The 27299-nt window shown below is 46.7% G+C and overlaps 2 protein-coding genes and 1 long non-coding RNA gene across 3 annotated transcripts; 1 reads left to right on the plus strand and 2 right to left on the minus strand.

Annotated features, from left to right (window-relative positions):
- Nucleotides 1-5674: 5674 nt before the first annotated feature.
- On the minus strand, nucleotides 5675-13316 carry sstr3a (somatostatin receptor 3a). The gene is made up of 3 exons (XM_040190196.2): nucleotides 13025-13316; nucleotides 8975-9060; nucleotides 5675-7921 (listed from the first exon to the last, which is right to left on the minus strand). The coding sequence occupies exon 3, from the start codon at nucleotides 7845-7847 to the stop codon at nucleotides 6429-6431; it is 1419 nt and encodes a 472-aa protein (XP_040046130.2). The 5' UTR covers nucleotides 7848-7921; nucleotides 8975-9060; nucleotides 13025-13316; the 3' UTR covers nucleotides 5675-6428.
- Nucleotides 13317-13598: 282 nt separating this feature from the next.
- LOC144384566 (uncharacterized) lies at nucleotides 13599-21290 on the minus strand. The gene is made up of 2 exons (XR_013451361.1): nucleotides 20976-21290; nucleotides 13599-15891 (listed from the first exon to the last, which is right to left on the minus strand). It is a non-coding gene; the product is annotated as an uncharacterized LOC144384566 (long non-coding RNA).
- Nucleotides 20224-26658, plus strand: cyth4a (cytohesin 4a). Its single transcript, XM_040190199.2, has 13 exons — nucleotides 20224-20700; nucleotides 21058-21122; nucleotides 21423-21487; nucleotides 22408-22474; nucleotides 23508-23626; nucleotides 23900-23980; nucleotides 24067-24179; nucleotides 24936-25084; nucleotides 25256-25367; nucleotides 25442-25518; nucleotides 25600-25671; nucleotides 25774-25922; nucleotides 26145-26658. Exons 1-13 carry the CDS (start codon nucleotides 20661-20663, stop codon nucleotides 26221-26223), a joined length of 1188 nt encoding a protein of 395 aa, XP_040046133.1. The 5' UTR covers nucleotides 20224-20660; the 3' UTR covers nucleotides 26224-26658.
- Nucleotides 26659-27299: the final 641 nt, after the last annotated feature.

The following is a 27299-nucleotide window of genomic DNA, read 5'->3' on the forward strand; positions in this document are numbered from 1 at the left end:
ACAGTGGGACCACTAGAGGGCACTGAGCACTAGTTATATTTTATTTGTATAATGCATTCTGCTTTGTTACGTTTTAGTTATACACGATTCATTTATTGACGCTATCTGTAACTATAATTATTGCAGAGGGTTACACCTAAAATAAAGTACTGCCTGGCTGCACCCAAAAACAAATGTCAGACATAAGGAATCAAACATCGCTGAACACAAAATGTTAATTAGAATACTTAACGCTTATTTGTTTATTACACAAATATGGAGACACGGCCTCACAAATATGCCAAATGTATTTGTGAAATTATTTGACCCTGATATTTCCTGTTGTTTTTATTTTTAGGTTTATCTGATGATCCTTGTTGTTTGTCCTTTCAAACAAGGTACATACTGCAAGTACCATCATTTGCACATTGTTCAATTTGTCCATAACCTGAACCATTATTTCACAAAAAATAAAAGCCTTAACAAATTGTGGAAAAAAAAGAGAACAAAGCAATTTCCTGTTATCCATTATCTCCATGTTCATCTCAGCCTTTTCCCTTTCACTTAGTTTTACACAGAAAATAAAAAAGCCTTACAGAAGCACATTATCCACCAGCACGTTTTCCCTTTTGAACAACATGTTTTATTGGTAATTGGGCAGCATAAGAAAAGCCTCCCTCCCCAACAGATTGGAAACACCTGTGTGACCGAGGTCTGTTTCCAGAAGGACCACTCAGCATCTTCTCTGCTGTCACTCAGCCGCCCTCGACTTGTTTTCACCAACAAACCTCTGGATCTAATTAAGGTGTTGTTTACGCTCTGCAAAGGCCAGGAGATGTGATTAATTCAGAAAGGGAGGGGGGGGGGGTCTGTCTGTCTGTGTGATGGATGACCGCTACATGCAGTGCAGACGTTTCTGAGGTGGTAAACAAAGCTGCCGTGATCACACATGATGCACATCTGCACATCTCTGCACATCTGGGCTTTTCGTCACTCAAGCCAACGATCGTAACAAAGGTGCTTTCATTTTAAATGTTCTGTCCGTTGAATCATCAGCTGCGCTGTGACTCAAATTAAACGCACCCACTTGTCGTCCTGCTGGGATCTTTGGAGCTGGCGGCAGATTGTGAACTCAGCGTGAGCAGAAGTCCTCTCGATTTACTGATTATTTCTGTATTTTTACCTCCTCACGTGGACTTCATTGCCAACACGTGAACAGTGACACAATCATTTGAGTACAACTCCAATGGACTCTTCATGTACAGGTAATCAATACTCCTAATTGTATGTTGACTGTGTGAGACTTGACAGTTTCAAGTTTTAATATTTGATGAATTCACATAATATTTCCTACAAATCATTCATGTTCCCCAGAGGTTGATCCTGACGACCGATCCTGCAGCGCGTTGATTCGTGTCTGTGAGGGAAATATCTCGCTTTCAATATTTAACACAAACATTGTTGGGAATTTAAATCCAAACCTATTGTGAAATTGTAAAGATCTTTAGTTTTAAGCTAAACTCTCAAAACACAAATCTCATTCACTCGAAAAGTCCGTTTTGAAGTTTCACTCATCAGCTTCAAATGTATTAGAAGAAAAAAGGTACAAATTACATTCAAAGTTTCACATTTGGGGAAATATTCTCTCATGTCGGATAATCAAACAGCCAGTATTCCGCATCGCAAAATGTTTGTTTTGTTCAGACTTTCCTCAAAATATTTCTCTTATTATAAATACGTCCAGTAGGGAAAACAATCACTAAATAAAAGAGAGTAGAGCTGTGATTCATCGCCAGCTGTTGGTTATTCAGAGACTGACGTCATGCTTAGGATTCCACCTCGATATCGACCCCACGGGGGGAATCGATCTCCCTCTGCGCTGCAGCCGCTGCTCCTCGGTGCCGGTCACGTCGTCTTTAATCACCCGCTGGTCGAATGTTGACTCCCATAGAAGCAGTTTAAAGTGAGACTGAGGATGTTTTAATGAAATAATCAGTGCTGAAGGTGTGTTGAGTTCTTCTCTAGATGGTTTACAACCAGTCTGTGAATAATAATAATGTTCTACTGTTTACTTATTACGACAAAGGTCAAGGTCAACACATTTTTATTTCTTGTCATTATGACAAAAAACGCTTTAAATACAGCTGCACGATTATTAAAAACAAACAACCAGTTTGTGTGAAAAATATCCAAAATCAACCTGTGCAGAAATCCGTCTTCATTTGTTGCTGCACTTTAATGATCGACGAGCTAAGTGGCAGTTTGAAGTGACTTTTGAGGGACAAACCAGCGTCATCCTGGATCTACGTGCTCCGGATGAGCTCCGGATGAGCTCCAGAATGAGCCGAGATGTTCAGTCCCTCCCCAAAGGGAAGCGCCGAGGCTCCTCAGGATCGAGCCCGTTGCTGTTGGTTTGTTTCCATAGTTTCTGCGGCCAAAGGAAAAAGTGAATAATAAGAGTCGAGTCGTCCATGTTGTACGTGGGAGAGAATCACACGCCGGCTGACTGTCACCTCTCGGCGTGCCGGGAGCAGGCGGGTGACTGGCGAGGGGAGCCGGGGATCAGTGTTGACCCACACAGAGAGAAGCAAACACACAAACACACACACGCACGCAGACACAGACACACAAACACGCACACACACAGCGGCCCCACAGGGGTTCTGGCACATGCAGCACAGCCAGGCGAATCCCCTTTAATGATGTTTTCATGCTCCTCGTGCATCTTTGGGGGGGAACCAGCCGAGAGCCGTAACAAGCGTCTCACTGTGTCTAAATATAAGTGAGTGGACTCCTCGTCAAAGACGGAGGCTTCGGATTTACACTTTTTTACAATCACTTTGCCGCTAATTTCAGAACCTTGATGCCATTTTTCAAAACGTTTGATACAAAACAAATTGTTTTTCAAAACTCTAGCACTTTTTTTGTAATTGCTTGGATACAAAACACGAAAATCAATCACCACTTGTTCATTGAACTAAAATCACTTGTTCAATATGACTCAATGTAACATCAAAGTACTATTTCAAAAAGCGATTCTTACGTTGGTCGGAATAATTGTCCATTCATTTCATTACAATGATCTAACTATCAATTGATACAACATCTCAAAATGAGAAGTATTTGTTTCTCAACCCTTGGTGGATCGTTTTATGGATACTGGCAAACAATATTGTTTAGATCCTGAGGTTTCCAAATAATGAGATCCATTTACCCCAATTAGCGTGGAACATAAACCAATTGGAGAACATTATCTGTGGATGTGATATATGAGCATCATTCTCTATCATACACTGTTTCTGCATGGATTGACAATTAGGCTCTTCTCAATTGTCCAATGACTGTTTCCTGCATATCAATTTTACCACAGAGTGGGTGATGTGACTAAATCTAACTGCTCTGGTTCCTGCAGATTTGGGAACAGGCCAAACACGGGAGGGAGGCAGAATTCTGACTGACCAACAAGAGAGGGATGTGGTTGTTTTGCTTCAGGCCAGAAATGATCTTTGCTTCACAGATATTTGCCGGCACATCCTGGACAACGGGGATGTGTTTAACCATGTGGAAACTACAAGTTCGCAGACTATTGCACGCGTGCTGAAAAGGCACCAGGTGTCGGTGAAACCACACCGTGTGCCGTTTGAACGCAGACCGACTGAAGCAGCTGAGGACTCTGCATGCTCAGTTTTCAGAAGGCTGTTCTGAACAATTCAGCAAAGTAATCTGTAATCTGTAAATCCAAGTACCTGGACAACGTGGGGCCAACGTCGCAATGTGTGCAGCTGTTTCTGAAGATGGTTTGGTCGGGCGGAGGGCTCTTACAATGCAGCGCTCCCTGTAACCTTCCTTGATGAGCTACATCAGGTCTGTAGAGCTGATGGTGTGATGTCATTGTGTGGGGCAATGTTAGTTTCCACCATGCTCAAATGGTGCACGCATGGTTTCATGCACAATTTACCAGCCTGTATTTGCCCCCATACTCTACTCTCCTTAAGCAAGGAATTCTCATGATGATGCGTGATAATCAAACCTTTTTCCCTCCCAGGTGAGGAACCGCAGTTGTTTTGCAGATAATCACACTATTTTTGCTTTGCTTCAAATAAATATGTTGTGATTTGCATTTCATTACAGTCACATATTGTTCATTGATTCTGTACTCTTGATTCTACTACAGTAGTACTTTTACACAGATGTATTTACATTTAGTACAATGATGAACCCTGTATCTATTTTAAACCGCAATGTTTAATGATTTTACAAACCACTGGTGAAACTATGATATCGTGTAGGTGATTTAAATCAATGTTCCTGTGGTATTTCATGATAAATCTGTTTGAACCTGCAAGTGAAAAGTTTCTTCTTCTTCATTTGAGCGCCTGCGTTACACGTGAACACTGTTGTGAGGTTTTGATAAACTACATCTCGATTGTGAAAATAGTAAATAATGAAATGGGCCACAAGCAGAAGGTGGCAGTAGCACAGACATTCTTTTACTTTATTGTAAATAGAAAGACTCAAAACTTACGAGTTCCTACAAAGAACTTTCCTTTTGTGATGATTCTGGCCGAGAGTCCCTTCAGAAGACTTCAGTCTACTGCAGCAGGGACTGACCTCGTTCTCCAGCAGGGCCCCAGCACCACGTCCTGGGTCTCCAGAGAGGAGAAGCTCTGCTCCTCGAAGAGGAGGCGCTGCTTCTGCCTGGAGCTGAGCCCTCCTCCTCCCCCTGGAGCTCCGACTGCAGGTCCAAGTCCACAGTGGATTGGTCTCTGCTGGAGGACCTGGGTCTGTCCTCGGTGGACTAGTCTCTGCTGGAGTCTGAGCTGAAGGAGGTTCTGGTGGACCTTCACGATGTGGTCTCCTTCATAGTCCGTGTTTTGCTGCATGAGTGGAGTTTGGAGAAACGAGTCCTAATGAGTCTAATAAGGCCGCTTTGTATCTTTTGGTATTTTCACTCGCCGTCAGAAAGCCTCTGTGAGGAGGAACTGAAGATGAAATCTCTTCACTCTTGAAAGACGGACAGAGATTTTAAAGATAATTCTATAAGAGACGAATGAATCATCTCTGTCCTGTAAAGGGGAACATGACAAAGTTTAAGGACCACGACTGTACGTCGTATCAGGAAGTTTTTTTTTCTTTCTGGTTCCTCGTGTTCTTCAGATCCGGCACCTACATTACCCACAACGCACCGCAGCCACCAATAAGGAGGTGCTATGCTAGTGGTGGCTAACGTAGCCTGGAGTTTGTGTTTTTGTTTGTTTAAACTAAGATAACACATTTAAACACAAACCCAAAGAGTTTTACATGATGTCCGTGACATTTTCTACTGACAGCAAAATGATAAATGATTTAATTTGATTTGGATATTTTTATAGTTGTAAGGGTTAAAACCTGAAGTCGTCTTTTCAGTTGACTCTTCAGAATGAAGAATGACCCGTTTTAGTCTTCGTGGCACCAGTGTTGTGTGTGTGTAAGTTTTGTGTTGTTTTTTGTTCATAACAGAAATTATGATAAGAACTATCGCCTCCATCTCGGGTGTTTTTTCCCCGTGAAGAGCAGATTGTCATCAGAACTCCTCATGAACTCACAACTCGATGCTTCCAGGAAAAATAAGGCGAGAAACACAGTCCCAGTTATTAATAATAATAATAATGATAATAATCAACGCAGGAGTTAAGACAGTTTGAGCAACACACAATTTTTCGATGATCGTTTAATGAAATTCTCGAGTGGTTTCGGATCAGTTGCTGAGATCCTCTTTAATCCACAGAAAACACGTATTTACAATTTACAATCAGGAAAGCTTAATTTAAAGCTACGGAAACGTAGCCCCCCCCAAAACCCCCAAACCCCCAAACCCCCCCAGCTAAACACGATCAACTCCATCAGCAGTGTTTCTTTTGTTTGTAGCGTGAGCAGCGAAGTATGCTAGCTCGGCCGCCATGTTGAGAGCCGCGTTGAGTCAATGACTTTTTACAAATTAAGCACCTTCAACTGAAACTAAATATATAAGTAAGAGAACTGTTGTGTTCTGTTCACATTCATGTCACTGTGGCTGGAGTCTTTTCTCCTACTTGTATCCGCGTTGTTTGGTCCAGTAGCTTCTACGTGTCGCTAGTTGACGACGTGTCGAAGCTTTGAATTCACCGTCTTTGGTTCCTCCTGACGTGAATAAACCTCCCCACAACCTGCAGACATGATCCTGGCAGCAGTACTTCCCTTAAAACATACGTGAACATGATTTATAGGAGATGTGGTGGCAAAGAGACCTCCTAAATAAAGTAGTATGTTGTTTTACATATGAACCAATGTCTAACAACATTATGGGATAAAAGTACAACAACCACCAAGACACTTGTGATAAAAGTAAATAACGGCCCAACGTTTAACATTCATATTCATGCATATGTACAAGATATCACATGACGTGTGTTGGTAGAACACAGGATCCTTCACAGGTAGCTGATCTCCAGCGAGGTGCTCTGGTCCAACGCCTCCTCCGGCAGAGTTTTAATGCTCCCGTTCTTGCTTCCACTGAGGAGCAGCGGGACAGTCAGCGTGGACCCGTTGGCCTCGTCCTTCCCCTTCAGGTCGCCGGCTTCGTCCTTCCCGCCCGGGGCCGCCGCCGCCGCCGGAGACGCCGCGTTGCCCGGCAGCAGCGGCTGCGAGCTCTGCGGCCGGAGGCCGCCGTTACCGTTTTGGGCGATTCGGTAGATCTCGTTCATCTCCGAGACGTCTTCCTCCTCCTCGTCCTCTTCGTCCCTGACCGCCCGCCTCAGGCTCTCCCTGGGCCTGATGGCCAACCTGCCTTCCTTCTTCTGGCGCTCCATGGGCTCGTGGTTCTCCACCTTCCTGGTGGAGCGGCAGAGGGCCTTCCGGAAGCCCCTCTTGAAGTTGTCCGACAGGAAGCAGTAGACGATGGGGTTGGCGCAGCTGTTAGCGTAGCCGAGCACGACCACGAAGTAGTACAGACCCTGGTACTCCGAGGGCAGCGACACCAGCAGGTTGATGATGTTGAGGCCGTAGAAAGGCAGCCAGCAGAAGACAAACACGGCGACGACGATCACCACCATGCGCGTGACTTTCCTCTCCGACTTCCGCCGCTTGGTGGAGGTGGCGTGGACTTTTTTACCCGAGCTGCGTATCTTGAAGACGATGAGCAGGTAGCAGAGGCAGATGATGAGAAGCGGGCCAAAGAATCCCACCGTGGAGGTGTAAATGATGAACGCCGCCCGCCAGATGTTAGCCGGCTGCGGCCAGGCGATGTTGCAGGTGCCGCCCGCTTTCTGAATGTTGGCGAAGATCACCACGGGCAGCACCACGAGAAAGGACAGGGCCCAGACGGTGCCGTTCACCACCTTGGCCACCAGAGGGCGCCGCCACTTAGACGACCTGATGGGGTGCACCACGGCCAGGTAGCGGTCGATGCTCATCACGGTCAGGCAGAAGATGCTGGTGAACTGGTTGATGGAGTCCACCGTCATCACCAGGCGGCACATGAAGGAGCCGAAGGGCCACGCCTGGAGCGTGTTCTGGACCGCCAGGAAGGGCAGGCCGAGCATGAAGAGCTCGTCGGCGATGGCCAGGTTGAGGATGTAGATGTTGGTCACCGACTCGATCTTGGAGTAGTGCAGCACGATGTGAATCACCAGCGTGTTCCCGCCGAGGCCGATGACGCACACGATTATGTAGATGAGCGGGATGAGGACGCCGGCCACGCTGGGGCCCGGGGCGGCGTCCGGCGAGCTGGAGTTGGTGGCGTTGAACAGCGTCTGGTTCAGGCCGCTGTCGTTGAACATGAGGAGGAACGCGGGGAGTCCGGGCAGCGCGCCGGCCGAGCTGCCGCTCTCCGGCATCTCGTCCGCCGTCATGTCTCTCTGGCGCGGGAAAAGCGAGGCGGCGCCGTGTGAGCGTCCTTCTGCTCAGCTCCCGCCCATCTGCTCCGCTGGGGGGGGGGGGGGGGGGAATCAATTAGTTATCGGACTGAAAGGTTTTCTGTTTCTGTTTAACCTCCGCCGGGAGTGAAAAGAATGAAAGACGTCTTTGTCCCCCGAGGACACCAGAGAGATTCTTCACAAAGGCTTGAAAGATTACTTGGAAAGCTCAGAGCAGCTAACTTTAAGAACACATTCGTGTCTTTCTGTTCTAAGACAAATAAGAGCCGTATTATTTTGGAATGACACAATTTGACACAGACTTTAAGGACAGGTAGGAGATCTTTTGACATGTTAATCATGTCAAATGTGGGATCTCAGCACCCCAAATCAGAAGACATTCATTCATAATTACAGGATGGTTTTATTCCATTCAGGGTCCTTTTTAACTCTGACGGCCCGTTTCTGTATTTGATGAATGCTTCATCTGAAACATTTAGCTCCTCAACATGTGTGTGAATATTTACCATTAGATTTGAATCATTATGAAATGTTAAATTTAAAAAAGCAAAGTCCACGATACGACTGTATGCGGAAGATGCGTACAGATGTATTATTAGTATATATTTAATAATACAGAGTGTAAAAAACATCTATTTCTTGTGTTGATTATGCTGAATTTACACCCAAAGACGCTGAGCCTTGTTCCATTATTTAAAATGTACTTTGAGACTATTTTGATATGCGACAGCGCCTCTCAAGCTGATTAAAAGCAATCAAAAGGCGGGTGATTAAAAATATTTTCCATACTCCTCTTGCGCGTTATCTTTTCCAATACAGTTCAGATGAAGTAATCAGTGTTGAAGTAATTAGCAATTATGTAGCAGCAGAGCAGAGAGGAAATGTTGGCAAACACGCGTACTGTTTGTTCCAGTGATTCACCCGCTCAGTTTGGGGTCTTCCAACGCTCAAATTCTGATGTTAAAAAAAAAACAATTAAAAACTGCAATGTCATCAACCTTTAATGTACAATGAAGAACACAGGAAGCCGGCGTAGATTTCACACAAAGGGAAACACAAAGGATGCAGATAGAACGGTGGGTGTTTGCAGGCGCATTGATTACCTGCCGATTACGCGACGACGGCCACGACAGGTGAACCACACAGGACGCGCTCCCACGCGTGGGCCATTCTGGTGTTGCTGGGAGGACTGGGAGAGGGAGAGGCAGAAGGTGGAGGTGAGGCTGGATCTCTTCTAGCAGATGGTGCACTCGCCCACACACTCACACACTCATTCTAACTAAGAAGCGATGAGAAAAAAGAGAGAGTGTGGCCGTTTTCCCGCGCAGCCAACGGGGCTGTTTATCTGTTGAGTAGAACACAATACTACAACTGTGCCTTTCCGAACACCACCGCGGCGTCACAACATCGGGGCATCTGTGTTTGCCTTTTCATTTCACGCTCCACGACCCCCTCGGCCGCTCGACCGCCGGCGAGTCAACGGGGGGGAGAACAATGAAAGCATCAGCAGCACCTTTCAGGGGAAACACTTACGGCCTCCCGGTGTCTTTTTTTAAATTTATTATCGTGTTGTTTGATTGTCGCCTTCAGAAAAACCAGCAGTGAGAAAAGGCCCAGATGTCATGTGACCTGAGCTCATTGAAACAGGAGCCCGGCGTCAGCTGCAGGAGTCGCCTGGAAAAGAAAGGCTTCAAGCTTCTTTGCTGCAGCTCCGTCTCGGCGAAAAAAACAAACTCAAGCGAGCTGCGGAGTTTCTTCCCGAGGTCATTCGTCACTTTCCAATATCCCCCAATTCCCCGTGAAGGCGGACGTTTCACATTAGATCTGGAAGTCTGGGTCACCATGGAAACCGGCGAGCAGGAAAACCCAGAGATGGGCGTCGTACGTCAAACGGAAATGGAATAAATATTCGCTTCTCCCTTTTGTCCAACTGGAGTGTTTGGAGGAGACAGAGAACGCAGTTGCGTTCTGCTTCCTGCGAGGAACGACGAAACCGGAACGAGGCCTCGGGTCACCGGAGGGTTGTTTTCATCATGAATGTTAAAAGTCGTCTGGTTTTAATATCGCTTCTGTTTCCCCCCCGTCCAACGAACGCGTGGTCTCACTGACACAGTTCTCTCCTCCCGCCTCTAAATATCTACATATCATATAAATACATCTGTTGGAGTCTGTTGGTGTCGACCGGCCGTCGGGTCCGTGCGGGACTCGTTCCACCCTGTTCACACAATCCGCCGCTAAACAAACTGAACTGTTGGAGCGGCTGAAGGTCGAAAGGGCCTCTAATCTTAAACGCGTTTCTTAACTGGAACGAAAACGTTCACGACCGAGGATCAGCTGTTCAGAGTGAGCTTTAACTAACGGACGGACAAATAACGGCAGCTATAAAGTAAACTGGAGAGCTTGAAATAAGTAAGATGCGCCATAGACTCGCGGATTAAACTATAGTAAAGTGTTGTTTGACGTGAGCTAAAGTCCACAGAGCAGATGGAGCAGGAGGAGGAGAATCAGCTGCCGCGCTCGATGTGCCACGTCTGCACATAAAAGACGGTGACCTTCCACATTAATGCTAATCGGTGTTTCTTTTCTCCTGTGGCGGCTCAGACACGAGCGGAGCAGCTGAAAGCCACGGTGAAGGACGGCGGAATAGGACACTTAGTCCGGCTCGCTCTCGTGCGTTTCCTCTCCACAGACGAGAGGCGGCCGACAGGAGGCCCTCCGTGACGAGTGATCACCACCCAACGCCGAGCAGGAAGGCCCCGGGATGACTTCATATTCTGCACATATTTGTATATTAGATGTATATATTCGAGCTTGTCCCACGCGAGTGAACCACGAACACAATCGGGGCCAGCAGGGCGACGGTAACCACGGCAACGGTACATGTGCTAAACACCAACACGCGTCCAACTTTACTTGTCATTTCACCTTGAAATTCAGTAAACTTTTGACTTATTTTTGGAAAAAGGTGGTGTTCAAAATGAATACGGGTGTTTTACTTCCACTCGTCAAAAAAGAAGACGTATTCACTAAACGCTAAAATGATCGGTGCAGGAAAAAACTACATCTTTAACCTGAAATGATTGTGCATTTTATTTAATTGTTTTCAATAACTTTGCCACTCATAACAAACGCATAACGCTATTACGTTACACATCTGTCCTGCAGCTGCTTCCACGGGCCGTCCCAGCCTTTCAGGTGACGATCCGATGGGCGGGTTGCGTTCGCCCTTGTTGGCGTCCTTTCTCACTCTCAGCCGTATCGCGCCGTGTTTGCTGGATAAATATTCACAGAAACACTGAAGAACAGCCGAGACCCCGAGCACCGCTTCACATCGAGCTGGTCTCGGTTCTATTCGGCGTTCTTTAATGCATCGAGTCCTAAAGGTACTTAGAATCAACTCACGAGAGACTTTAGAACAAAATGCACAGCAACAGGTTCATCACGTCTACTTTTGTGGCCCCCGAGACGCTGAAATCCATCAGGTGTTTTCCAGTTGTCGTCATCCTTCAAAGTTCAGGACGATAATGAACGGAAAGCGCTTTGAAAGAGTTAAAGTTCAAAGATTAAAACACAGGGTTTGTGTCGGCCTTAATAAACCCGGTGAGGTCCCATCCAGGCTTCAGACCCGAGCCTTCTCTGTCAGCTAGATGCCAACAGGAAACACTGAAGCGAGACAGAAATATCCTGTCTCGTCTATGTTTTGGCTTCATTTTCGATGGAAACAAGCTTCCCTCCCTGGTGAAAGGAGGCAATTTAACGCGTCGGTCTCACCGTGACGCTGTAAGACGATTCCCCTCACGCCAGGTAAGAGAGATTTATTGACTCAGACAAGCTTCCTCTCCATGTTTTCATCTTTCGTTCATGCATGAACACCTTAATGTCCAACGAAACGTTTTTCATCTGAGCAAACGGGACGACGTGTCAAACGACGATATGAATAAAATGCAGAATTAGCCGCAGAATAGCGAGAACAAACGCACATGTCACCATGCTGAAGGGCAGCGGCGCTCCCGAAGCGTCTTCACCTTTGGGTTTTGGATCTAAACCCTGTCGGGTCGTGTAAGATGAAAATGCGCCGGGCCGGTGCGGAGGCTCCGCGTGGCTCCCGAACTGTGGAGCGCTCGCCCTCCGGGTCTCTGCGACTGAAAATGACGAATTACTCGTCTCTTGGCTGTTGCTAGGCAGCGCAGACTCCGCTTCCTGCGCCCCTCAGACGCCTTACATCTAAAGATGTATATTCAGAATCTTTAGGCGGAACCAGAACTCCCTGTCAATGTTCTGTCGTGACCGGAAAGCGGCATTTTATTCATTTCCAGCGTGGAAAAGGAAAAGGAGAGAACAAGAACATCAGACGTTCGGTCAAATGCAGCTCTTTCTCTTTTCTCTTTGAGGAGTCGTTTCTACTTTCTGCTCTTTTCTCCTCGTTTAGTGTGAAGTCGCTGTGGCTCGTGACACACCTGAGGGGAGCGTGTGAGCGTGAACGCTCGCATCCTTCTGCAATTACGCTGTGGACGCATAATACGTTCGCAATTGCAGGTACACACGTTGAATACTAACTATCGTTTGCCTCCACGTCGGAATTTACTATTTGGAAAATATCCAACGCAGCAAAGAGATGCAGAGTTTATCATCATTTATCAACAGCAGTTTAGATGATCGTGACTCTGTTTTCTTCTGCTTGCTTTGAGAAAACAACAGAAAACGTTCAAGGGGATTTATGCGCCAATACGAATGAGTCAATGACTCGGAATGAATGCAAATCAAATACAAAGAGATGCAGAATGACAACATGACGGAGAAGTAACGCTCAATGACTAAAAGGGACACAAAAGGGTCCACAGACACACAACACGGCCTCAAAGAGACACACAACGAGCGCGAGGAGACACAACAGGACCACTGAGGGACGCAAAGCGTCTCCTCGTTGTCTACGCAACTTTGTTTATTTAGCGTTGTGCATTAATAAGTTACATAATGTTCACTTACAGGGTTTTACTCATTTTGCTGAAGCGCCACTTTGAAAAAGTTCGTGTTTAAACGTTTAATAAATGATCCTCCCGCTCGCGATGCGCACGTGAGGACGGAGACGTCGCCGGTGTCTCGTGCTGTGATCACGGCGACACACACACACACACACACACACCTGAACTCACCTTTATGACGAGCCTGCGCCGCGCGGTCCCGCGACGCGCATCGGGGTTTTTGTTTTTTTCTCCTGAGGATTTAAGCGAGGAGACGACGCGCGGCGGCCGGTCGGTGGACGCGCGTGTGAAACTGTCCGGTCCTCCGGTGGGTTCAGGCGGTGAGTCCCGCCCCCCCGTCACACACACACACACGCCCCCCTCGCCCCCCCTCACACACACGCCCCCCCGGCGTGTTCACGGACCCACTGATGGAAGTCACCGCGCTGCGTCTGCGGCTCGTAACCAGGTAACAGCTCAGCCCGCCGCGCGCGCGCGGGAGGTGTCGCAAGCCGCTGCGCGTGCGCGCGCGCGTGTCAGGAGACGTTTTCTGTTGGGTCGGAAAAAAACAGCAAAAGCAAGAAATCATATTTCAGAAACACTTTTTACGGTTTTTTACAGTTTTTGTAATAATGCGTTTTATTTTAAGGAAAAAGTGAAACGGCTTTTAAAACTTTAAACAATAAAGTATCAGATAAACACAGTAAAATACAATGTGAGATGTAGTGAAGTATTGACTGCAAATACAAACAAGCAAGATTAAAACGTTTTAATGAAACCACATTTATTGTTTGTATTGCAGAAGCAAAACGGCCGCACAGGGACACAAAAAATAGATACAAAAATATCTACAACATCTCTATAACAAAGAGAGACAAAATGACTAAAGTCACACAAACACAAAATGACACAAAAAACAAAACAAATGTCTAAAGAGGAGACACGCAACAACTTCAAAACCACAGTAATGACAACTTTACTATAAGTAACACAAATGAAGATGTGGTTGTTTTGTAACCTTCTAACTCAGGTATTCTTGTGCTGATGCAAGTTTATCGACTTTCACTTTTCAAATGAAACAGATAAAAAGTGTTTTAAAATACCAATGAAAGCAAAAGACAGCCGATGAACACAGCGAGACAGAAATACACAATTTAATATCTTCTAGTTGATTTGGGATTTTACAAACTAAGGACAAAAGAGAAAAGCCACAAAGACATCACAAGCAAATGAGGGTGTTTGTGGGATTGATAACTGGAAGCAGCCGTTAAAGTGTAAATAAGTGCCTTTCTTCCTGTGAGAGCATCTCACTGTCATTGCTTCAGTCGCTGAGCATCTCGCTGATTAGTGCCGGTGGGCCTCGTAAAGCAGATCAACATCTGCCTTTTCACACGGATGGATCGATTGATTGAAGCCTCCCTGCTGGTTATTGTGTGTGTGTGTGTGTGTGTGTCTCGCACCGATGTCCTCTGCACTCTGCAGAGTGGATCCTTCGGAAGGACGGCGGACGTCTCTCTGCTCGTCGCCTGTTGTTCAGTGTTTGAGCTTCAACGGACGTCAAACTGCATCCGGAGAGAAAAACGCGGCGCGTTTATTGTGACTCAATGAAAGATTAATAAAATCCTATCCGGACTCCTTTGTTGTGAAGGAACAGGAAATGTAATTACCACCCGGCCGAGTGATGAACAAACCGTGAGGCTGATTTTAATTAGATAATAATAAAAGTTTTCATTTCGTGCTTGTTTGTAACTTGGTCCATTGCAGTGATGGAAAAACGCTTTAGTGGACTTTAGTTTCTACTGAGTGGAAACACACTTCTGCATCATGAATCATCCACATAAAGGAACATTTCACGGGTTTGCATATTTCAAACCCTTTTTGAACCAGTCCGAACGCAACAATAAGCAATGAGTGACTAAACTCAGTAAAGACTAAACCAAAGAGACGCCTGCTGGATGACTCACAGGCTCTGATGCGACTCCTCGAGGGTTTTTGCAACAATCACTTAAAAATCACGGTCATCCGTCTCTCACTTGCATCCAGCAGGAGATGAACAGTTATATTACTCCCTTCATCATGTACCAGGTCTCGTGTGAGCGGACCGGCAGACTCCTACAGCGCCGCAAAGGTCACAAACACAGCCCCCCCCCCCCCCCCCAAATAACCACGCCGCAGACGGCAAACAGACGGCAAACAGAAGTCAATTCAAACGAATCCTCTGAGTCAGTCTCTGCCCCCCCAACACACACACACACACACACACACACGTTCTGTCCCTCGCCTGTGTGATTTAAATGGCGGCGTGCAAAAGATGCAGGTGAGGGATTGTCAAGGAGCTGATGCACGGCGCCACGTCCCCCGAGTGGGAGGAGCTCGCCGCCCGCCGCTGTGAGTCAGACGTGAGCGACGAGGTGCGGGCGGAAAAACAAAGAGGCTCCTCCTAATCAGATCTCTGCTTTCCGCCTTTTAGCTCTCTGACGGCCTCGAGGCGTCGGCGAGTCCGCTCGCTGTTTCTGCGGAGAAATGTCAAATGTCTCACAAGGACACAGAGAACATTCACACAAGTGCTTCAGGTTCTAAAGGTACTCATTATGCTGCTTTATACTCCTACTCAACGTCTAACTTTTTACTGCTACTACTTTGATACATGCAAGCAACAGATGACATGTGGACGAAGTGGACGAACCCCAGCTGGCTCTGCAGCATATTTCCCCCAAAGGCCACATTGTTCCCTTCAAACAAAACTAGGGTGGATTATCGACCGGCTCGTGGTCTGCACGTCTCATTGCTTCTATCCTCTCTCAACGCTATTGTTCCTTGGTGCAAAAGCAACATTCATGCTTTGCCCGCGTAGATACCAAGAGGGGAGGACTGCACTCAGCTCCTCGCACAGAAACCTCATTAGCCTGACGTCTCCAGGGGCCTCGATTCAGAATTCCAGGGCGCCGATCGATTCAGCGGTGTGTTCGTCATGCAGGAGGGACGCGAGGACGTCCTAGCGAGCGTTAGCCGTCCCTCTCTCACACGCGGCGACATGCAGCCCTCCATCCCATGGCGTCCTGAGTGGAATTAAGATAATTGAGTTGGCTGCTTCCCGGAGAACATTGAGGCAGCGCACCAAACTCCCATAACTGTTTTTCGGCCAAATAAACACAGACATCATCAATTACCACGAGTCCACGCGTCACAGGGAGCTCCTGTTGCTTTGGAGACTGTTTGGAGTTTAATTTGTGTCCTGACAGCCGGACATTTGGGACGAACGAGGCGTCCAAAGTGTCTCAGTGGGGATTAGAAACTAATTTTCCCTCCAGATTGATTCTGCAACCATCGTGCCGAGTGGACACAGTGATGAAGACAGACGGTTTCACGACTACCGCGAGGGAGAATGATCCATTGATCATAAAGGAAAAAATGCTTATTTGAATTTAGTATATATATATATATGTATATATATATATAAATATACATATAAATATATATATACATATATATATGTATATATATATTTATATTTATATATATACATATATATTTATATGTATATTTATATGTATATTTATATATATATACATATATATATATACATATATATATATTTATATGTATATTTATATATATATACACATATATATTTATATATACACATACATATATATATATATATATTTATATATACATATATATATATAAATATATATATATAAATATATATATATATATAAATAATCATTTTCATGTCATATATATGAAAACACATATATATATGTATATATATATATATATATATATATATACATACATATATATTTATGAGCGACTCATAGAGTTTAGAAAATGTCTTTCTGTCCACGCTGGTGCGTTAGGAATGTACAATCCCCCTCGTGGGTCGGCTGCTTATCACCGGCTGCTCTAAGTGAAAAAGAAAAGCAGTTTCTCAAACTCCTTTTATCCGCTCTGACGGGGAACCAGCTGCTACTCCGATTAGATAAGTGCTCTCTTTTCAGGCCGCCGCCGTCACAGCGCCGCTTCTCAGCTCCATCTGATCCCACCTGGACCCTTTTCACTTTTTTGGCAGGTTCGAAATGTCAGAAACACAATTGCAGATCAACAGACAAAAGCAGGATTAAGGATGGATGTCGTTCGCTCTTTGTTAATTGAATCTTGGCCGGTGTGTGTTCATTTTGTTGTTAAATCTGATGTTTTTCTCAATGATTAATCCGGCTGCATCGAAGCGCTTGTCGCGTTGCTGTCGCTGCGTCGCGTTCCATGAGATCCTGACGTGACGGTGGGTTTTACAGAGTGTATTCAGTGCAAGAGGAGAGGAACATTTCACGCTGCAGTTCATCACGAACACATCTGGAGAGGACGGGGATGTTAAAGGTTATTGAAAACTATCTCAAACTGAAGAGTAAAGGTACTGAAATACATTCACCGCTGCTGCTATTAAAAACACCAAACCACATATGCATCTTTTATGTGTTTACGGCTCACAGTCCCGTCTGATCTTGGAATCCTATTCATCATTTTCATCAATATTTCCACTTGTGAGAATCACAGCAATCACTGTCAATAATTAAAACCCTCTTGCGAGATGTTTAGAATCAGCAATGTTGTTTTGGTGAGATTGCTTTACAAATAGGCCACACAACACGGACCCCCGGCGGCCCCCTTTGTTCAATCTAGGAGTGCGTTTCCAGCTGGTACTACCAGTCCATGATCACGTCCAGTTTGGGCCCAGATGAATATCCGCGACTCTCTTTCTCTCATTTGTGCCGATAATCAGAAGTCTAATAGAGACGCATCCGGCGAGGCGTCGCTGCTGGTTGTAAGTAACCACTAACAATGTGTATATATACATATATACATATGTATATATATATATATATTCTGTCCCCTGGCAGGCGTTTTTCTCAACATAGAAAGGTTGTTTTCACTCAGTCGAGCTTTCAGATGGAGCTGCAGCACTTTGATGGTGGATCAATACACTCAAGGCTCCTTTTTCTTATCTTTGGGGAAGAAATCCCCTTTGAAGCTTGTTTGAAAGTTGAAGAGCAGAGAGTGTGTGTGTGTGTGTGTGTGTGTGTGTGTGTGTGTGTGCATAAAGTACTTGAACTTGCTGATCTTTGACCTTCATTTTCATTCGTAGTCGGTCTTGTTGAAAGGTTGTTGCAAATACGGAAGAATCATAATAAAAATCGAATGATAAATATATAAAAACATATTTGGTGAAGTGATGGATCCGGACTTAGAGACATTTTAACCTTCATCGATGATCATTTGACTCATCGCACAACGGAAACATTTCTTTCTGCAGGTCGATAATGGATCCAAAACCACTTCAAAGTTCCTATTTGCTTTTGGAGCCTCAGAAGACGCCAGTGGTCCTCTGACTGGGAGGAGGCCCCGAGGGCCAAACAGGGATTTCAGTCATAAGAGCAGCTGAATGAACGACAGCTGAACGACCTCTGATCGTCGCCTCGGGAGGTGAATGCGCTCACACGACTGCTTTGTTTGCCGCTTTGTCGTCCGGCCTTGAGCGCTGAGCGGCCGCTGTTCCCCCCCGAAGAAGAGAAACAAGAGGAGCCGTAGGCATAGAAACTGAAACTCTTTCGTTTTTTTTACGTTTTAAAATCTCTTTCACTTTTTGAGTTTGGGCACAAGCACCAGAGTGCTTTGTATCTCGTTGTTGATGATTCATTTCTATTGATCGGATCTTTCATTGACGTCATACGTTTGCACTTGGCGGTGTGCTGCTGCACGATCTGGTGACAGTGCATCTGCGCCGCCTGCACACCGCACACGCCGACCCGACGGCATCCGCCTTGTCGCGTCACCGTGGCAACCGAGTGGAACGCCGGGGCATCAGAAGACTCCAGACCCGAGTTCTGCAGGTGTGCTCTGGACCCTCGGGGGGGGGGGGGACAAATCAAAGCACTTAGTGAGAGCAGAGGGACACTTAACGCCACAGATGGCTCGGTAATCACTAAATATCAAGGAGCATTTTCCCTCCTCAGGAGCCCGAGGACTCGGGAGGCCACACGAGGCTCCTGGAGCAACAACCCTGGCGTCTCTGAACGCGGCCAGCGGCGACTGTCGCTCATACCTTCGTGGTTCATTGTCGCCGTGTGCAAACCTTGTTGTTCTGTGTCTCTTCGGGTCAATTCTTCTGGTCAGTTCTGTCTCCTTGCTGTTTGTGTCCCATTGTGTCTCACTGCAGTTGTTACGTGGATGTTAGTTTGCGTCCTGTTGTGTCGATCTTGCCGGTCTGTGGATTATTCCCTTTTGCTTTATTTATTCATTTTTTTGTTTTGCATCTCTCATCTTTCTTTTATCTCTGCGTCCGTTGTTTTCTTTTCTTTCCGGTTGCTTTTGTCTCGTTGCAGCAATGTTGCATCTCTCTGGTTGACTTGTGTCTCTCTGAAGTTGTCTTTCATTTCTCTGTGGATTATTTCATCACTTTACAGGTTGATTCGTGTCTCTCTAGTCCAGAGTGGTTCTCAAATGGGGGGGCGTGTACCCCTGCGGGGTACTTGAAGGCACTCCACGGGGTATTTTTTTTCCAAATAAATTTAAACTTAGAACCTATTCACATATAAAACAAGTCTTAGGGGTACTATGTATGTATGGTTTAGTTTGAGAACCACTGCAGTCCTCTGGTTGTCTGCTGGGTTTCTGAGTCCATCGCTGTGTCTCTTTGTTCCCGTGATGCCGTTCAGTGACGTGTTCCTGGTGAACGTTCTGGCTCGTCTCGTCACCACGTCTCCTCCGAAACACGACATGTCCCATTACGAAGAAAAGATCCCAGCGCGCGAAGCCCAATTGCAGGAGGACGGACCGGGCGACAGCCGCTTCGTTGGCGTCTCTCATGGCGAGCGCTGCCGCTGCTGATTGACAGGCGGGATTCGTGGTGGACTCACAGCTGTTCAGGGACGTTGGTGAGTTTCAGGTGACACGAGGAATAATTGTTCTGTCTTTCTGCTCATCCTCCGCTGCTGAATGACAATGATGTCACTCAGCGCTTCTCATTTCTCACATCTAAGAAGTTATTTTATGAACCATTTATAAAATAATGTCTTTATTTTATGACGTATGATGATGTGACCCTTAAAACACACAGTGATCGTTAGTTCTTATCCTGCCGAAAATACACACCGATCTAAAATAAGTGTGAATAAAGTGTGACTCACGCAAACACGTGTTTGGTGACTTCTCCAGTTTGGGCCTTTTTATTTCAGCACCCAGTTGCTAAGCAGCCAGTAAACACAGGCAGAAGAAAGAAACGTTGCAAAACAAATCTATGAATTCTGGTGTCACTGTAACAATCGACTGTGGGGAAACATCAGTGAAAATCTCAGGTTGTTACGCAGCAAATGAACCACGTGAACCTTCATGTTGCTTTGGTCTTCTCGTGGGATTCGTTGACAACGAGTGAACGTATAATTTGCGAGGCCCACTAGATGGGGCCCGGCGTTTGGAGACGAGCCACGCGTCGCTCGAGTCCTTTCCTTCCTGCTCAAGTGGGCGCGTTTCATGTTCATTTGGCTTCTTCGCCCCACAGAACAAAGATGAAACCCTTTTATTTTGAAGGGCACGCACGTCGAGATGTTTTTGGTGGTGTTCGCGTTTGTGGAGAGCTCCTTGTGGCAGACGTGGCAGATGTGTAACCCTGACAGCGGCCGGGGGGGAACGACGTGCGCGCACACCTCGTCGCGCACGTCGAGTCTGTTTTCGGGCGTCACAGAAGCAGCGCCGGCCCTTTTTCCTTCGCTCTGACACTCCGACACACGGCTTCCTGTTCGCCTCTCAGTCGCTCTGCGCCGTCCACAACATGGCCATCTGCAGGAAGGACAGCTTCCTCTGGGGCAAAGGTACGCTCATCTACACGCTTTATCAAAATAATGGACTTGTTTTAAAGTGTTAGTCCCACTATTTGTGGTTCAGTCATGAGGGTTCACTGAAAACGCTGCTGGTTGATTGACATTTAGTTTTCGAAACTGTGAAACCGTTTTGTTGTCGAACATTTCTCTCGTTTGAGACCTGTGACAATAACAATGAGTGATGATTGAAACTTTAGTGAAGTAAGTCACAATCAACTTGACCCATCATCCTGAACGTGAGGAAGAGGCGGTTCGGGTCCACTGACCTTCTCGTCGCTGCTGGTGTGTGATGGCGAGCGTCCAGCAGTCCTCACGCCGTCCTCACCAAAGCCTTCTTGTCTCCCACAGCTCCACCGAAGAGACAGGCTCACACCACTGGGATTCACAAGTTTGAGCTGCTGGATGACATTCGGGTACTTTATGTATATATATATATATATATATATATTTATATCTATATCCTTCCAAGGTCTCGCATTAAAAATACCCCATTATTCTTCTCGCCCACTCTTGATGGCCTCCACAGAGCTTTTCACAGCACACGAAGGTGTTTTGTTCGCCATGTTTTCCCTTTGAGGTGTGAAGGTTATTTTCTGCTGGCGGCTGATTGGCTCTGAGTCGTGTGACGTCGTCCGTGACGCCACGAAGGACCTTGGTACCGAGCCAGCGTCTTTTTCACTTCAACTCCCTCCATTTTTTTTTTTTCCTTCCAGAAGCTGAGGTTGGAGATCAACGACATCACGGCAGAAATCCAAAGCCCCGAGCTGAAGGAGCAGGAGTGAGTATGAGGAGCAGCTCCGGGGTCAAGGAGACATCCGGGTCACACGGGTCATAGATGGCGCCCGTCGGCAGTTCGCAGTTCAAAAACTGATCTTAATTAGTTCATCTTTTACTTGCACATGACTTCAACTTCGATTGTTAATCCAATGCATTTTGTACTTTAAGATAAGTGTCCATCATATTTATAGTCTATTAAACACTATTTCACAGTGCACGTCGTGCACAGCGGAGGCGGCCTGCGTGCGCGTCTTCCATTTGAACCGGCACCATTGGTGCTCTTTCATTGGCCGTGCACGAGAAGTGACCCCCCCCCCCCCCCCCCCCCGCTGCTGGTCACTGTTCCCTAACGGGCCGGAGGCATCGGGCCCAGTCAGCCGAAGTGCAGAGGAAGTCTTGACATTTTGAGAAGGCGTGCAGCCATCTACACGTTTTCACTTCCTCTTGCTATTGTCGCTGCTTGCAGGAGGTGCAAAGCATTGCAATACGTCAGCAGTTACTGGTATGATAACCACAGTTTACCAGAACCGCTGCGCCGCCCGAATAGACTGAAGGAAACACACGCTGGAGGAATCCTCCAAACGGGTCAAATGTTTCATTAAATGATGGAGAAATGTTTGGATCTTTGATCTTTAATAAGGCAAACTACCATTGCCGAGTTAATACATCTTAAATTAAACTGCTAAGATACTCTGATGATGTCATTTTGAGCCTCGTGAAACGAATATACACCCAAAGTGCATTAAACCAATCATGCAAATTGCCCCTGAAGATTAATGCTGAATTATTCACACTCAGAAAGCAGCGCGGCAACTTACACGATGTGAGGAGTGAAAACAATCCGCTCTGAATGTACAGAAGACGTCATATCACATGTCATATGTACTTAAATGATGATATTTTTGGGGCATTCTGTTGCAGTAAAAACGTCGTGAAGAACAGGAGATTCCTTCGCGGGAAGAAGAAATTCAACATGGACCCCAAAAAGGTGAGTTTCCGTTGTGTTTTGGTGCAAACAAACAGTCATAAGAGGATTTGCTGTTGTTTCTTGCTGATATTTTACGGGGGAAAGTGGTGGAAGAAGCTCTCAAACGTTATCAGCTCTCAAAGATCAACGCAGCATCAAATGGAGGCGAGCGTTCACTGCTTGAGCAAATACACACACATCGATGCGGACGGTTTGATTCAGCGCTTTACGTCTCAGAGGAGGTGCAGCTGGGGGGGTCGTACCTTCACTCACTTCTCCTCTGGTTGTGAAGGTCGCCCGACGGGTGACAGCCGATGGCGGCGGCGGTGAGCGCGCGCAGAGGTGCAAAACCGTGCAGCGACGCAGAGAAAAGCCACATCCTGTTCCCTGAAGTGCTGCAGAAGCTCCACTTCGCGGCCTGCCGTCTCCCCGGCTGCTTCCCCCCCCCAGCTCGAGTGGAAGGATGAGAAGTTTGAGACCCCCCCCCGGGGGGTTATGTTAGGGGGTCTTTGACGTGTAATTGATTGGAAAGGGGGGGCTCTGCAGGAAGGGGTCATACTTTCCAGATGTGGCTCTGAAGAGACATTAAGGAGACTTTGTCTTTCTCCTCTGGTGGCGAATGACGTCGTCGACTCAGACGGAGAAGAAAACCAAGAAGTTAGAAGAGTTGATTAGAGTGTCGACGTTTAACGGGAAGCTTGTCTGTGATCATTTGTGCTGTAATTCATAGATGTTCCCCCAAAAGAAATGAATATTTAATCCACTCATACGTTGGTCCCACTGGATGGAGAGCAGAGGACGTGGACTCCAACATGAGCTTAAATGAGTTAAACCAAAGTTCTATCTGCCTCGGTTGATTTCAGTGAATATGGGAGTTTATTTCAAAAGAGAGAAAAAGGGAGAAAATTGACACGTGTTGCTGGACTCCGAAAAAAGTGCGATATGAGAACCGTTGTCTAAGGTTTCCAGAGCACGCGGAAGCTTTGGTTAAACGAAGGCGATCCACCCAAAACAAGTGTCTGCGTGTGAGCTCGGACCGTCTGCTCGTCCTCAGGGTGTCCGCTACCTGGTGGAGAGCGAGCTGCTGGAATGGCGAGCCGAGGCGCTGGCCGAGTTCCTTTACAAGGAGGACGGACTCAACAAGACCGCCATCGGGAACTTTTTGGGAGAAAGGTACAGTGAGCACGCTCGCCCCCGACAGATTGATGAAAACAAGAGTCCAACGATGCCACGGTATATCATCATTTGGGGCGTTGCCATGGAGATGCACAGAGGGCCGGTGATGAGGCAACACGGGCAGCAGGGAAATAGTCAAATATCTTTTTTTTTATCTTAATTCATTAAGTTTTAAGTTCTAGCTCGACGTTCCGCAGGATGGAGCTCCTCGCATCTTCTTCGCGCTCGATGTTCTTCTCCCCATTTATGATTTTACTTTGTCTCTCGCAGGGAGGAGATGCACCTGCAGACCCTCAAAGCGTTTGTGGGTCTGCATGAATTCTCTGATCTGAACCTGGTGCAAGCGCTGAGGTTCGTGTTGCTTTAAAGTCGGCGTGGCTGCAGGTTCCTTCGCGCCTCGTTTCTCTGACGGCGTGTGTGTCTTTTTTCTCTTGCAGGCAGTTTCTGTGGAGCTTTCGTCTCCCGGGAGAAGCGCAGAAGATTGACAGGATGATGGAGGCGTTTGCAACCCGCTACTGCGACTGTAACCCGGGGGTCTTCCAGTCCACCGGTACGCCGACAACGCCGTTGATTACAGCGGCGTGCAGCCTCTCTGCCGCCAGGATCAACATGTTTTATTTCACAATAGCAGCTGATCAGAGATAAAAGTCTTCCTCCTCTGGCGGCGCTCACAGGAAATTATTTTTAATACCGGTGCAATTTATTCAGGCAGTGCAACGCGCTTTAGGGCCGCTCAGGGCACAAAATGAAAGAAGTGATGGACCAGTCGGAAAGGAAAGAAGCTAACTAACACATTTGCAAGAAGAAAACAGAACATTTTAGAGGATTAGTCCCAAATTTGACTGATTCAAACAAAAAACGCTTGTGTGTTTTGTTCCCTGTTGGTTTATTCCCTCAGTAAACACTGTAAACACGAGTTTATGATCTCAATCTCTAGTTTCAGCCACTTCCAGTCATTAGTTTCAAAAACGTCGGCCCACAAACAGACAGGTGACGTCACGGCGAGGATGTCCAAACGCGCTCCGAGGGCACCGGAATCTGTAGATTCAGCTGATTTATCTAAAGTTCAATGCGCACGGACGCCACCGAGAGCTCAGGAAGGAAGGACTCATGCGAGAGGCTCCTTGGGCTCCTTTTGCCTCGCTCCCTTGCAGGCAGCTGGCGTTGCCATGGCGACGTATAAATTGTTTTATGTTATTTTTGTGCTGTAAAATATTCAGACGCACGGCTGCAGAATCCTAAGTGTTTCCCCATCGTGTGTGTGTGTGTGTGTGTGTGTGTGTGCGTGTGTGTGTGTGTGTGACAGACACGTGCTACATCCTTTCCTTCGCCGTCATCATGCTCAACACGAGTCTCCACAACCCCAACGTGAAAGACAAACCCGGCCTGCAGAGATTCGTGACCATGAACAGAGGGATCAACAACGGGCAGGACCTTCCCGCCGAGCTGCTGACGGTGCGCGTCTCCACCCGACTCACTCTATTACTGTACTCGGTGGGGGTCTGAGGTCGAAGGACACCCGGGACGTTGAGTCATTTCACTTGTGCCGTCGTAGATCTGAGGCTATTTTAAAATGAGGAACCGTTCCGTGTTTGAATGTTTGAAGACGCTGACCTTCTCTTGCAGAAACTGTACGCGAGCATTCGCAGCGAGCCGTTCAAAATCCCCGTGGACGACGGGAACGACCTCACGCTGACCTTCTTCAACCCGGACCGGGAGGGCTGGCTCCTGAAGATGGGTGAGAAATGCCGACTGAGATGCCGCCGCCGGGAGGAGATTCTCCACCCGATTAACCGCTGTCCTCTGTTGAAGGTGGTCGAGTTAAAACCTGGAAGAGGAGGTGGTTCATTTTGACGGACAGCTGCTTGTACTACTTTGAATACACAACGGTAAGAACCGCCCCTTTACCGCTTCACACCGACGCGCAAGTGTTAGACTTTAATGTCCTCTTCCACCTCCTCCACCCGCAGGACAAAGACCCCATCGGGATTATCCCTCTGGAGAACCTCTGTGTCGAGAAGCTGTGTGACTCCAGCAAACCGGTAGAGTGTCTTTTACCTCTGTTGTCACGGTGCACACACACACACACACACACGATGAAGCACATGCACGCGGTGACGCCGTCCTGCCGTGTGTTTGAACAGTACTGCCTGGAGTTATTTAACCCCAAAGGACAGAAGATCAAGGCCTGCAAGACGGAGAACAAAGGCCGGGTGGTGCAGGGCAAACATCAGTCCTACAAGCTGAGCGCCGCCGGCCCGGAGGAGCGCGACGCCTGGATCAGCGCCATCAGGTGAGAGCCGCCTTTAAGGTCACAGAGGAGACGGCGGTGATGACACCGCGTGACCTCCAGATGTTCACCCGTTCGACAGCGCAGAGCCCAGAAGTATTCTGGTGCATAAACAATTCAGGTTTTGAACATTTTAAAGGAACAAAATGTGAGCTTTAAAAAGGCGTTGATGGAGATTTGAACAAAGTCCTGCTGCTCCGTCTGAGTCTTCATTGTGTCTTTCAGAGCGAGTATCACCAAAGACCCGTTTTATGACCTGGTGTCCCTACGGAAGAGGAAAGTCATCAGCAACACGTCCTCATAGCGCCATGTTTCATAGATCGATCATCCTGGGATTTTATGTTCATGAAGAACAAAAGACACAGAACGACTCAAATGATCCTTTAAATGTCCACAAAAGCTGCGACAGAATGAAAATGAAAGTCAAAACAACTAAAACCAGACTCCGAAAAAAGAAAAGGAACTAAAACCCGAGGGATCATTTGAGGTGATCCGGTCTCTTTCAGTGGGGGGTCGTTTACCTCACAGTGCACAGGAGCTATTTATTGCTGTAGACATTTCATATCAGAATTTAGCTTTTTTCAAATAGACCCAAACGGTTTGTGGACCAGCGGCTTTCTACTTTTTACCCTTTTATAACTTTATTTTGTCATAAATGTAAATTCCTGTTCCAACTGTTGTAAATAACGTGAAAAGCTTTTTAGATTAACTTATAAATAAATAAATGTTATGTACAATGTGTGATGTCATCTGGATCGTTTTGTGAACCACTCGTACATGAATCCCTCCAGCAGGTGGAGGTACTCCACCGCTCAACCTTCTGCTGTGACCATGAGAACTCGGGAGAGGCGCGGCTCACAGCCCCGTGGTTATCTGATGGGCGCGTGACGTCACTTCCTGTCGTGAGCTGCGATGAGCCGCTGTGGTTTCACGGGAGCAGCAGCACGAATTAACACCCAGTGAACCCTTTCCCTCAGCGTGCGCTCACACACGCAACGCCTGTGAAATAGACGTAAACCGCTTTAACGCCATGGAGAATATATATATATATATACATATACATATATATATATATATATATATATATATATTGTATATATCAGGAAATACTGCCAGCGAACAAAGAAAATCTATTTTCCCCTTGATTGTGACACGATGCTGAAGGCCTCTGGATGAGGCTGTCGTGTAGTTTGGTGCTTTAAAAGGTACTGAAGGACATTTATGGATCAGTGTGACAACAAACCCGTTTAGAGAAAACGCCGCCAACGGGAACTTCTGTAAAATTAGACATGATGTGTATGATTTTTTTTTTGTCTAATATTGTAAATTAATGAAGGTTCACTGGTGCATTCAGGTCAAATATTAATTTACTGCTAAACA

This window comes from Gasterosteus aculeatus, chromosome 11, assembly GCF_964276395.1.
Source record: "Gasterosteus aculeatus chromosome 11, fGasAcu3.hap1.1, whole genome shotgun sequence".
NCBI lineage: Eukaryota > Metazoa > Chordata > Actinopteri > Perciformes > Gasterosteidae > Gasterosteus > Gasterosteus aculeatus.